This window comes from Polistes fuscatus, unplaced genomic scaffold (genome assembly GCF_010416935.1).
Source record: "Polistes fuscatus isolate 324 unplaced genomic scaffold, CU_Pfus_HIC Scaffold3, whole genome shotgun sequence".
In the NCBI taxonomy this organism is placed as follows: domain Eukaryota; kingdom Metazoa; phylum Arthropoda; class Insecta; order Hymenoptera; family Vespidae; genus Polistes; species Polistes fuscatus.
The window spans coordinates 10,472,497-10,487,257 of record NW_025113107.1 but is presented as its reverse complement, the minus strand read 5'-3'; the positions used below and the strand labels follow the sequence as shown (position 1 = coordinate 10,487,257).

The 14,761-nt window shown below is 29.0% G+C and overlaps 1 protein-coding gene across 11 annotated transcripts in view; it reads left to right on the top strand.

Moving 5' to 3' along the window:
- LOC122519959 (whirlin) overlaps positions 1-14,761 on the top strand; it is a 79,369-nt gene that overhangs the window by 30,028 nt on the left and 34,580 nt on the right. For all 11 annotated transcript variants that reach the window (XM_043639804.1, XM_043639808.1, XM_043639805.1 and 8 more), the window contains one exon: positions 3,777-3,907. In XM_043639804.1, coding sequence (XP_043495739.1) covers positions 3,777-3,907 — 131 coding nt within the window. The remainder of the gene's footprint in view (positions 1-3,776; positions 3,908-14,761) is intronic.

Here is a 14,761-nt window from a genome sequence, read left to right as displayed (position 1 = left end):
AGTAAGAGAATTAAGCATAAATCACTTTTATATCTTTCTTTTTTTTTTTTTCTTATCGTTAATCTTACCGTGCCTGTCAACAACCATTTTAACGACAAATATGACAAATTTTGTCACGATACGAATTAATTAATTTATTTTTATTTTTTTTGTTAAAATAATTATTTTAACTATTATATAATTTGTATGAGCTTTTAGTTTATTTTTCGGATTGAATCTTTGAATATAATTTTTAATGAGGATTTGATTTAATATATTAAAATATTCATTTATGGTGATATTATTTTTTATAAATGATTATTAAATTATTAGAGTAATTAATAACAAAAAAAATTAAAAGAATAAATTTTAAATAACATTGATAAATAATGCGAATATTATTTTGAGTATAGTTACGTTAATATATTTGAACAGTTAGCTTTTCGCATTGTACTTTGAATTTCGAAAAGGCGGCCAAGTTCAAATTGTAAAGCATCGATAATCGAATAGCAGTTAGACGGACGTGTGTCGATGTACGGTAATATCGAAGCGAAATTGAGTTGTAATGGAGTTCCCAGAGTTCGATGACAACAAGAAGCATAAATGTCAATAAATTATGATACGCGTTTTACGTCGTTTTGATTTTCAATTTGCATAAATTTGAAAGGGTTTCTTTTTATCACTTCTATCCTTGAGGTTAAATTTTTATAAAAATTTTGACTTGCCAAAAAGTAACTTCGGAATGTTTATTAATTTTTTCTTTTTTATAAATAATAAAAAGTATTCGATACATTGTATCCAAACGAATAATTTTATTAACATTTCTTCATTGAAAATTTTAAAGTATTTCACGTATTGAACATTTTTTCTACGTTACTTATTGACTAACTTTTTTTTTTTCTATACAATTTTATCTCTCGTAAATGAAATTTTATTTATGCCGAGGCTAGTCGAGCGTTGAATAATTTTCATAGTCCATACGATGTACTTAAGCGGAGCGTATAATGGAAATTCAATTTTTTCATTTGTATATTATTAAATTTATTCGAACATTTTCTTACAAAGAAAGTAACGTTCAACGTATTACTCGATTTTACAATAATGATATAATTAACAAAAACGTTAATACCCTTCCTTTTAATTTTATATGTAATTTTTTATATTTATCTCATCGAACGTATTACGATATTATTATTAATATTATTATTATTATTATTATACTTTCTCATATTTTTTTTTCTCTCTCTCTCTACTTTTGGTCGCCATCTTATCCCGCGAATTCGCCAATCATCGACTAAATAATCAATCTAATCAATCTAATCAGTCTAATCAATCTTTTCAAACACGGAATCGAAGCATCGGCTTCTAGGATCAGCACGTTTGCACATTTTGTTGCATGATGATTATTAGTATACGTGAATATTAGTGTTAGATATTTAAATAACTGTGATTAGAGGATTGTCAATTGTATGTGCACGCATATATAGAAAATCACTTTAAAACAAAACACACTTTTTATCTTTAAGAAAAATTTAATCAACGATTTTCTATGAAATATTTCATTATCTAATTTAAATTATAATTTCATTTTTATATAAAACTTACATTTGTAATATATATGCCAATTATTAATGCATTCGTAATTGATTTACAATGTATCTACAAATAAAACAATTCAATTCACGTGTATCTATCAAGTAATTTATCAATGATTCCAATTTACATACTCATAAATTATTCCATGTTCTAAGACAAGCTGTGGATCATTGATGAATTATTCAATGTTCTAAGTAAGATAAGACGTGAATCATTGATTAATTATTCTGTTAACATACTGAAATATCATTGAATCAATTTATTACATAGACATACCGTTAATCATTGATTAACAGTTCCGCAAAATTAATAATTATAAATAAAAGTAGACTTTTTATATTCATATTGATAATGAAATATTTTCAATTGTAATCGTTGGTTATGAATTTAACATAAATGGGAATCGAAGCGTTAGCAAGATTTTTTTTTGCAATCCCCATTTATTATGCACAAAATATATTTTCTCTCTTCAATTGTTTATGCGAATAATTGCGTGAGAAATATATTGCCAAAATTAAATATGGAATATTATATTTTTATTTACCCGCACCACTGTATAATATTATACGTTGTGTAAATTCGCCATTGATCGTGATAATTTATCATTAATTAAAATAAATATTATTCAAGGACTTATGACAACAACAAAAAAAGAAAAAATACGGGAATTAGCATAAACGTCTTAATACGAACGTTCTTAATGAGCCGACTGGTTTTTCTTGATTATCGGTTAGATTAATTTACAGCCATGAGCACACTCTTATCCTTATATCCTCTTGCTCGTTTGTTCGAAGAAGAAAGATTAATTATCATGGCGTTAGTCACCCTCCGATGAGTAGAAAAGAGTAGAACACAAGAATGGCGAATCCATGACTCGCAATTCACTTTATGACCCACGAGAGAAGTTTTAATGACCCGTGAATTTTCAAAAAGTTCAACAAAAGTTTTATAAATTGCTAAAGAAAAGAAAAAAGAATAGTATTCCACAAAATTATCTACCATAGGAGAGTGATACGTTATAATTTATTTATATTTTACTTTTAATATTGTACAATCTCTATCAAAATGTGAGTAAAATTTAATTATCTACATTTGTGGGTAACATTTTGACGTAATAAAATTTTAGCAACAAATTTCGACTCTAATTTTAAATGTGATTACATTTATTTTTTATTACAAAGTTTAAATAATTCATTTGTTTCCAATTTTTTACAGAATGTATTTTTTTTGTTTGTTATTTTAATAGACTACCAAAACAAGTTCTTCGTCATCAATGGAGTTGAATGTTGGACGATTTCGTTTCCTTAGTTCAAACGAAGTTTTCTTCGGAGTAGAATTAACGACACTCAAGTCTTTGCCATTGACTTGATTTTTCTTCCCAACTTTAAACTCCAAGTCTTTGGATCGTCTTCTTAACGAAGATTTCTTTCTTTCTTTCTTTGATTTTTTTTCTCTACCCTTGATTAGAGTAACGTGCATTTATTTCGAGTGGGTTCATTACGAGACAATTATAACTTTTCTGTATTTCATCATAAAAATGTTATTATATTCGTGAGTTTCTCTCGTGTAATGATTAACTATGAATATTAGGTTAATTATTAAAATCCATTGATTATTCTGACTTATACGTCAGCACGTCAGATGAAAAATCGGTACATTGTTATATTTTCTTCACGTATTATATTGTTCCTACGATCTCTTTGCATGTGTTTGTGTTTAGGTGTATTTAAATATATTCAATGGTTTACATTTACGTGTACACACATATATAATATATACATATACATTTAAAATAAACACGCTTTTTATATATACATATATACATAAATTGTTATTATAGTGATATTTTTATATTGTACAGGAAAAATCACAGACGATACTTTTATGCATTTGCATATTCAATTTTTCTTCAATTTATTTTTTTTTCACATTCTGTTTACACGAACCTTTCTACTCATGTCAAATGCAAATGAGGAAAAAGACGATAAATAAATAAATAAATAAATAAATAAATAAAAAGGGATAACACAAAATAAACGTAATCACTTTTCGATTGAATTTATAAAAAAGAATAGAAAAATAAAAGAAAATATAAGAAAATAAGCATTACAACATGGGTAGAAAATTTGAGCACGCACCAATAGCGGAACAGTTGCTCAGCAACTTTTTGGCCTGATGGAAAGTCTGCGAATTATTTTCAGGGGTGGGTGTTTACATTTCGAGAGTGGAAGAAGGTTCAGTGGCTGAACGAGCTGGACTCAGGCCAGGGGACACCATTTTAGAGGTGAATGGCACACCCTTTCATGCGGTGACCCACGAGGAGGCCCTCAAAGTGAGTTCACTTTCTTTTTTACTTTAACTTTATATATATCCGATCTTATTATTATATTATTTATTTTTACAAATAATGGGTGAAACCAAAAGTTCGTGCGTTTTAAAATTAATATTTCACTTGCATACAAAGTATCTAATTATATTGACTTCAAAAAATTGCACTATCCGGAGCAACACCAATAAAACGTACGAACTTTTGATTCACCCTAATAACATAAGATTGCTAAAAATATTTGCTTAACAATATATTGTTGATCGATGATTCTAAATAATGCATCGAATTTTTTCCAAAAGTTTCAGATTCGATTATTTAAACGTACGCGTGTAGTGTCAAAATATTGCTTGATAATGTTATTTATTATTAAAATATTAACCATATAAAAAATTATTCGTTCGACGTGTTACTATAAAAATATTTATGGAAGAATATTACTGAAACGTAAAAGATTTGAAAATGATGTAGGAGATCGTGTTATCAAATCGTAATAGTGTTAAATTACCTGTTTCTATTGGAAATCACACGTAGATACAAATATATCTGTAAAATGTATCGTTGGTAAGCTTGAAAAATATTGTCCATTAGTCGTGGAATGGTAGAGCTTGCAGTTTTCTACGAATGAGATATGATCGATGACCTTGCAGATAAAAATATCTACAGCTAGCATGGAGAAACACTGAAATGGTTTTAACTCTTTTTTCTCTCTCTCTTTTTTATCCTCTTTTTCTCGACTACGTTTCGTTATTACGAATGATTTGTCCATCTCTCATATGCATTAGGCAAGTTCATATATTACAAGAGTACCTTGTTATTCATATATATGAAGAGTTAACTTTCATTTTGTGTATTTTTCGGATTACCATATTAATTATATACTAAATCTTGTGTTATTTAACGTTAAATTAACGATGCATGTATTAAAATCTTAGATAAGAGATTTCAAATATGTCCTGACAAAAAAAAAGAAAGAAAGGAAGAAATGATTTATACGTTAGTTAAGTAGAATTTATAATCAACTAAGTGGGATTTCGAAAATGCATCGATTTTCGTTGGATTACGAAGGATCCAATTAAAAAGTCGACTATAAATTATCACGTCTAATACGTTTTCTTGGATATTTATGATCGACTTTGGAAAGTTTATCGATCGTACGAATGATTTTGTCATGTAGAATAAGCTTCGTTTCGATCAAAAATATTTCTGTGTATAGAATAGAAGAGATTATTGTCATTTGATATTTTTCATTGAGAATTTTCTTAATGGCTTCAACTACTTCATTGATGAAAGATTATTATTGACTTGGGGTTTTATTTTAATACACTATAATAGCCATTTAGATAAAGCTTTATCGAATATAAGGCGGGGTCGTAAAAGATATTATATTTTCCCGTGTAAGAAAAAAATAATAAAGTATCTTATAAAAAAATGTGTGTGTAATATAATACATAATAGTAAAAAGTTTTAAATCACTGTATAAATTCGATGAGATACGATACTCAAAAAAACTCATAACTACTATATTTATTTCTTATTATTATTATTATTTGTTCACGACGAATCAATATTATTTTCAATTTTATATAAATTGATATTTACTCGTATTGCAAAGTATAAACAATTTTCATACGCATAAACTTATTTTAAGATTATTCAACTTTACTTTTTTGCAAAGGAACATTTTATCGTTATATACATATATAAATTTATACAAATAATTGATGTTTTGTGTTACGGTACGAATACTTTCGCGAGACATCATATACAAATAAAAAATTTATCTTCGATTTAATAAGACGAAGAAGAAGAAAAAAAAGTAAATAATAAAAAGAAGAAACCCCCAATCCCCTTCCAAAAAAAAGAACAAAGATAAGTTTCGTGCTTGCGCATGGAATGAGATCAACATTACAGATAATAATATAATATCATCTATATACACATACGTATACGTACATATAAGGGTGTGCAAAAAAATATGTATAAGAATCGAAAGAGACTGACGGATGGCTGACGAAGTGGAAAGAACAATTGCTCGGAGGTACGGGAATGGCACACCACGCCAATAATCTCGACTATGACTACTGTATAAAACGTAACCGTGCGGGATCTGTTCTGCTATCTCTGGATCCGGTAGCTCGTCATACTTTCATACTACTAGAAGCTCACTAGAGTATCCAGACAAAAGATTCCCTACCGACAATGGCCCATCAGGATAATATCAAACTGGCTTGCTTGGTAAAGAGGTGTACGAGGCGTTAGCTGGGTGTTTCGAAAAGAGCTAACGGTGGTACTTCTTCGAGTTTAGTGGGAGAGGGAGAAGGGCCTGGAGGGGAGGGGGTGTATGCGCTAAATCCTCCTAATGCTAGTTCTAATCCTACGTAGTAGCTGTATTTCAAGCTTTACGTCAATCTCAATCTTTCTCTCATTGCTCGACGACTCCCTTTTGTCTACTAACCTTTTTTTTTATTCTTCTCCTCTTTTTACTCCCCCTTCCCCGTTTCCCCCCGTTTCAATCCAAAAATCCTTCAAAACTTGCTCGCAGTTCTAGTTCTGCTTTTTTCAAATTATTTAAAATCGTAACTTTTTATCCTACAAATATTGCAATCGTTATTATTATTATTATTGTTTTTGTTATTACTTTTGTTTTTAGATTGTTTTTTTTTTCTCTTCCTTTTCCGAAGTTCTTATCGACATGTTCGTAGGGGGAAAATAAAAGAAACGGAAGTATGTGTACTACTTTTAATCTACGACGAATGGTGGTAGTCGATAGACACATGTGGTTTTCTTTTTTTTTTTTCGATATTCTCCGCCTATCATCCCTCAACCCCTCGTGGAAAAAATTCTCGTTACTTTGTGTTTTTCAATGCTTACTTTCCAGGTTCCCTTTTATGTTCGTACATTGTCTACCTACTTTGAGAAAAATTGTCCTAATCGATTACCCTTCGATACGATCGAACACTTTCAATGATAGTTTATCTGTTTCGTTACGATAATAATTTTATATTATTATCAGCACGATTGTATATGATTTATTAAATGATAATCATTTGAATTTTAAAAATGTTTCTTTACTCGTGAAATGGATAAAAAAATAATTCTACGTATGTTTCAACGTTGTAAGAAAATATAATTATGATTTATTATTAAACTTTTTTTCGTAGCGAGTAAAGAAAAATTGCATATTTCGTAACGAACAAGTTGCTAAAGCTTGTTATTTATTCCTAACCATTAGTTATTTTATATTCACAGACCGTTAAAGTTTCTCTCGCTCTTTTTATTATTTTTTCTTTCCTTCCCTTTAAACTTCTCATTGTTTCGTATTTTCTTGTTTTTCGGAGGGGAAGGTTTTCGTTTCTTTTCTTTTTCCTTTTTTTCTTTCCTCACGACGAGTTCGAAGTAACTTTTTAAATATTGTCCTTCAACATCTTCGTTAGAGATTTTTTTCCTTCCTTAACAGATATCAGAGTCGTTTATAGATCTTAGAGATGGAAATAATAATAAAAAAAAAAAAAACATTATCAGCATTCATTTTCTCTCGCAGATTTTCCCGAATATTCTTAACTCGTGAAAATGCTGACGCTTACGGTAGGATCCTTGTTTTAAAAGGTCAGGTATCGTTACGGGATAGAATAAAATTGCGTGTGGATGTTTTATGAAAAAGAAACGACGAAAATAAAAAGAATCATCGAAAATTTCTTCCATTTTAGAAATAGAAATTTTCTAACGGGATATCTATATTTGTAAGAAGAGACATGCAGTATATATATATATTTGAAGGAATTTATTCTCTTATAGTTGTATCGATCGTGAAAGAGGACAAAACCTCGTCGTTGTCCTTCGTGGTTTAGGTCAAAGAGATGGGTGTTCAATGACGACGACGACGACGACGACCACGACCACGCTTTCCTAAGAAAGATACCTTCGCATTAATTATCTTAACGTGATAGTATTTGAAGCTTCTAATCATCGACTCGTTCATTTTATGATGAAATTAAACCATCTAATGAACGCGTTCAAATCGAATTAATTTAGAAGCTCTTGCTATCTATTGAAATAATAATATTAATTATTATAATAACGTAAAATAAAATTGATAACAGCAATAGGAAGGAAAGTATTATAGCAATAAAAAAAAATCGTACGTTATAAAGAAATTCTTTCGTAATCGACAAAATACAAGTATACCTGTGCGCGTATGCGTATATTTGTGAAAGTTAATTGCATATTTATAATAATAATAATAATAGTAATAATAATAAACTTATGTATTCTTTCCAAGAATAGAAAATAATTGTTCAAATATGCGGTAATAACAACACGAGAGTTTAATTAGCTTTAACTATAACTTAGAACATTTTTACAATTAATTTAATGGTATCCATAAAAATACTTAATCGTGAAAATAAACGGGGTGGGAGGTGGGGGAAGGAAAGTGATCGTAATAGTAGTACCCTTTTCAATTATAAAATCAATCGTGTTCAGTTTAGAGTCGATAAAGGAAGAAGAAAATTTAATACATAATCGAATATTAGTAGGAAGCTTGAAAAGAGTGTATTTTAAAAGAGGATTCTTGATCGTTCTTTTTTTTAAATAAATAGAACAAGAACAAGTAGAAGAAGAAGAAGAAGAAGAAGAAGAAGAAGAAAAAGAAGATGATGATTCTATCCAAGCTATAGTAGGGTGTATATGTATGTGTTGTTGTGTTGATAACGAAGCTGAACGTTTAATTCTTATCCACGCGTTGTTTTTTATTCGAGGTTTATTGATCGACGTTAAACGACGACGGAAGGAAATAGAGGATTAAATTGCTTTGCTTGTCGTTAAGAGTAACTGTAGTAGTAGTAGTAGTAGCCAGTTATTCCATAATAGCTCGTAGACGTTTCTTCGGGATAATGTTTGATAGGTCGATGGAAATCACCAATGGAGAAGGAAATATAAGAAGAAATTATAGGCCGATACGCGTAAGGAAATATTCGTAGAAAAGTGTAAACGTATTTCTTCATCCCTTCTATCTTTCGTTATACTATCTTCTTCCTTCCCACCCTTCTTCTTCTTTCCTTTCTTTCGTTTTTTTTTCTCTCTTTTTTTCTTTTCCTGCTCCTCTTTACCCAATCCCAAACCCCCAATCCCAATCTCTTCCTTTCCATCCCGTTTTTATTTTCTTTTTCCTCCTTTCGTTGAAACTTCTTCGAACGACATACTGGCGCCAGTCTACCAGGCGCCCTTCTTCGCAATACCCATTGTCATTTATTTTCCCTTACATGGTTTGCCGAGGCTACTACCGCCTTGAAAATCCTACCAAAGATTCTTCACAATTTTTACTTTCTCGCTCCTACGCCTTTCTCATGAATTCATAGATCAGTCTTTTGTTTTATTAGAATTATTTGACTTTCATATATACTTGTTGTTTCTATTGTTCGTCTAATATACGTTATTCAAGAAATATATTTACATATATTTTTATTTTCACCGTTCATGTCAATGAAAAATAAACAAAACATTGGTACAATTATTTATATTAAAAACAAATTAATGAAGACTCGTTTGACTTAAAGCAAACATTTTAACGAGTTTGATAATCCTAACGTTACTATCTTATTTCATATACGTTTTTGTAACTTTCATTGAAATAAAATTTATAACGAAAAATTGCATTATCGTTTAATATTAACTATATTAAATTCGTTAATATATTATTACTTTTTTTTTACAAATAAATATTTTCAAAGGTTGATTATAGATAAAATATCATTTGATTTTTCTTTTGAAAATCAAAGTTAGATTTTAATTATACCAATGGCATAAGGTTTATGAATCAACTGATAGTTTGCACATCATTGCTATGGAATACGAAATTACGTAAATAGATAGATACATACATATATATATATTCATGTGTATATTTGTATCTATATACATAGGCTTGATTCAGAGCAAGTAGTCAACCCGTCTTTATGCTCTGACACGGTCGCATGAGATACTATGTATTACTTACATAATATGTAGATTCAAAGTAGTACAAACTAAAATAACTTCAACTTGCTATCTACAATATTCAGAGATTACATTTACCAAGGTAATTATCACACTTTTCTATACATAAAATATTAACATTTACTATTTCTAACAATTTAAAAAATATTTTCATTAGATAATCAAAATTATTTTCTTGTTGACGTGAATACGAAAATTAGTTCATTATTGAATTCATAATTGATTAAAGGAAACAGGATATTCAGGTATCGAGTTATATATGCGTATGTGTGTGGGTGTGTGTTTGTATATATGTGTATCAAGAAGCTTGAAATTTGAAGCAACGTTCGCCAATTTGCACGCGACGTTCGAAGAGGATTGACTTTCAGTTTGAACGTTTCCCTTAACTTGTGTCTCGGTTCGTGATAACAAAACTTTAACTTTAACTTCATGAATTATTTATTTAATTGTCTCGTTTGCTTCGTATTTCATTACTGTTCTTTGTTCTTCTCTTACCTCTTCTTCTTCTTTGTTGATATTTCGTAAATTTACTTTTTCGATGCTAGTCCCTTCCTTTACTTAAGTAAAGTTTTATAGTCCAATTTTTGTCCATAATTACAAAAAAAAGAAATGTATGTAACTTGGAAATCAACAAATATTAACTATTAAATATAAATTAACAATGTGAATTATCAATATTGAAAAATATTATATTTACTCTATATATTTCAAGCTAAAATTGATAATCGATATAAAGAATCTTTTGTTGTTTAGAAAATTAAAATTAGGAAATATTATATGTGTACCATATTGGGGAAAAACAATTCGATTAAAAAATATGAATTTGTTGGTACGAGATTTTTAAATTATACGGGTTTACAGAAGTGTTAAATCGGTAGATTTATAGAAGAACAAAAGATAACTCTGCTCGAAGTTAAATCGATTCTATATAAACGTACTCAGGTTTTTCTTTTCATATTTGTGTCAACATATGATATCATGCTTGTGTGACGTGCATCGTAAATGTCTCGTAAATCCTCTTGTAGTTACATTAAATCGTTAACATTTTTCTAGATAAATATTAAAGATAGATAGAAGAAAAAAATTGTAAAATAAAAAAGGAAAAATATAATATAAAAGAAAACGAAGAAAAACAATACAATGAAAAATAGAATTAAACAAAATATACCAAAGACAAATCAAATAAATGAATACGATTAAAAATTATTTATTATTAAAATAGAATTTTGTGTTAATAGAATGTTTACCGTAATAATTTTATCGGATGATTAGAAAATAATTTATAGAATTTAGACTTTTAAAAGTTTATAAGCAAGAAAATAAATACGCTTGCGTATAAGAGAAAATTAAAAATACTTCGATTTGAAAATAAGTCGTAATTCCTGAAGTATTTAAAAAAACCAAAAAAATATACGTTTTATATATATTTTTAGAAATATATTTTTTATAGGTTAGTATGTCGAGAGAAATAATATTTCTATTAATGGAACTTATGACATATTCTTTTATATGAAAGACCAGTGATTAAGCATCGTTAAGATCGTAGTTAGGAAATCGTCTTATTAATGTCAGTTGTGAGTGATTATGGCTTTTTGTATGATATCATCGTGAGTGTTTCATCAAGTACAGTTTGAATTCGTTGGTAATTATCGAAGAAGATAACGTACGATGTACGTCTCGTATGTGAGATAATAATTGAATTTTTCGAATGACCTAGTAATGATCATTCGGACAATGTACCTACCTACTTCTTTATAAAGGTATGTTTTGAATAATTTATATCTCCGCTTAAGGTCACACCAGACACACGCGATTTCGATCGTGAAAATCGATCATACGGAAGTCCAAATTTATAACACGATCACCACCGAGCATTTTCCATAATGACGTAAAAGCTTAGCCAGGATATCGATCCCCTTTCCTTTTTTTTTAATTTATAAAGGTCGTCGTTCTTACTTTCTTCTTTTTTTCTCTCTCTTTGTTTTTTTTATTATCAATTGGTTCTGTCAACGTTCTGCTGTTACTACAGTTTAGATAATAAAAAAAAAAAGAGTAGACTTTATAAAAAAGTGATACTCGAATGACAATATTTTTCAAACGGATCTGTTTCTCGAATTTTTTTACAAATAAAAAAGAAACGGAGAAACGAAATACAATGAAAACAATTGCAAGAAAAATATTTTTATAATTATTTTCACATTTTCCCTTTTGTATTAATATTCATAACTGCCAGCAAGGATTTCTAATCGTAACGTTAACGTTGTCAATTAAATCATTTCATTTATTTTGACATAATAATTCTAACATATCGGATCGGTTTTTTTCTAATTTCAAAACGAGCTTTAAAATCGATTTAAAAAAAAAATTGAAAACCATTACCTTTACGTACCCGATTTAACTCGATTTTTTGTCCTTTCTAGTGAGTTTTTCACATTCGATTTCAGACAACGGAATTAAATCGTACGGAAATTCAATCATTTATAACAAATAGATTAGAGACACTATGATATTTAATTATTAGCTTGCTCGTTGCTCAACGCATTTTGGTGATTTTTTTTTTTAAATTATTTCATTAATTTCTCCTTGGCCGTTCATTATTATTCATAATTCTATCTGAACGAATTTAACTTGTCGAATTTCTCGAATTAGCCAGACTAATTTTCCACTTTAATGTTGTTTATTCAAAAACTCGTTAAAACTGAATTTCCACCAAGTTCGTTATCTTCTGGATCAAACGACGATTAGAATGCTACGAGAGATTATAGTCCTCTTGAATTTTAAATTTATTCGAAATAAAGATTAATACTTTCAACTAATTTTAAATTAAACAAATATATTTCATATATATATATATATATATTTTATATCTTTATATATATATATAATTTAGTAATTTATTAATCAAATTTATTTCTAATAAATAATTTATATTTTGATAGAGAAAGAATTGATTTTCAATAAAGAAAGGAAGAAAAACGCAAAGAAACCAAAAGCACCAAAAAATACATAAAAAAGGAAAAGTAAGATTTTTTGGTTGCAAATCGAACTCATTCGAAAATTTGTATTTTATTTTTCGATCGTTAGAAACGTGTGTTAGCGATAATAGAAGCATCTGTACGATCCGTTGGCACGTGGAAAATTGTTCTTCCTTTTACGTTCATGGTTCCCTGTGGTTAACATAATCGATCGTCGATCCGCCCATTCCTGTTACACCCATTTCGTACACAAGATTTATTGCATAGTTTATATGTAATCCATTTTTCTATCCCCTTTTTCGTTTTTTTTAGACCATTTTTTTGTGTCAGCATTCTAATTGCAAACCTAAGAGCTTTCATTTCGGATGGAGGATCTTTTCAGTATGGGGAAACCTAAACGAAACAAGGGACTACTACTTTCTGTTTGGAAAACAAACAAGAAAAATGTAAGACACGGTCTTCCATCAAAGGATTTGTTACCCTTAGATATCTTTTATCTTGTTATGTGAACGGCCAAAAATATTTTTTGTAAGAGCCCTTTTATTTTCGTATTGGTAGATCCCCAATCTCGAAGGAACAAAAAAAAAAAGAAAAAATATAAGTTTCATCTATTCTTTTTCATATTTATAATAATCATAGTCAATTGAGTAAAATATTTTCGTGAATTAGTTAAAAAAAATAAAAAGCTTTTATTGTATTAAATGTTATTGCATAAATGGTGTTTATAAAAGTGATATAAGTTCATTTGTAATAAAGTATAATTAATACGACTTTGTTCTTTTTCTATCTTTGGTTTTTTTTCTTTCCATTACATTTTCTAAAAGTTCGTTTTAATCAAACAGCACAGCTGAAAATAAAACGACCTCAGTTTTCCTCTTTAAATCGTTTCATTTCGTTACGCGAGTTACAAGTGATTCTTCAACGTTATCCAAATTTATAATTATTATTAAGAGCGCTCGGAAATTATGTTTTTCGTTAATAATTTGATGAATTACTATCTCGTAATAATATTAAACAAATTGAAAATTAATAACAAAATATTACACTAACGCATGAACGTCGAGAAATGTTTATTAATTACTATCAATGCAAACCTTTTAAATATCTTACAAAAATATGATAAAATACTTCATATATCGCGTTATATCGTAATTAATGAACGTCAGAGAAAAAATTTGTTTAATTACTTCCAACGCAAAGATCTTTAATTATCTGAACATTTGTTTCCCCAACCACTCCCAAGAAAAAAAAAAGAATAAAATATTTCGTATATCGTGTTAAACTAAGCCGATTCATCCCGACAGGAGGTAAAAAAAGGAATAAGAAGAAACAAAAATACTACTTTTTTCATATACCCTCCATCCAAATATCGTATCACATAATATAAGGAAAAAGAATAAGAAGAAAAAGAAGAAGAAGGAAAAAAAAGAAATATAAGAAGAATAAAGAAAAAAAAACAGAATAAAATCATCCATCCTCCTACACGAAATGATCCTAAGGACAACTTCCTAGGATCAGAGCTCGATCAAGTTTGCTGGCGGGTCAAGGATAGGCAGGATGTGACGTCACAGGCTACCAGAAGATCGATATCCTCTTGCTGGCCTGTTCATTCGTTCGTTCGTTCGTGTGCTGCCGTCACCCTCGACAAACGCACTATCTTTCCTCTCTTTACTGGCCTTACTTACTATCAAGGCAAATTCTCTCTCTCTTTCTCTCTTCTTTATACGAAACCATTATTCTCTTTCTCTCTTTTATTTCTTTCGAGAAAATCGCGTTCGAACACTCGATAGAAAGGTTCTTTTGCTACCGATTTCACCTAGCACACAATGGGGCTACCACTATCATCTACCATCACTAAACTTTACTCTTATTCTTTGCGTATTCTTTT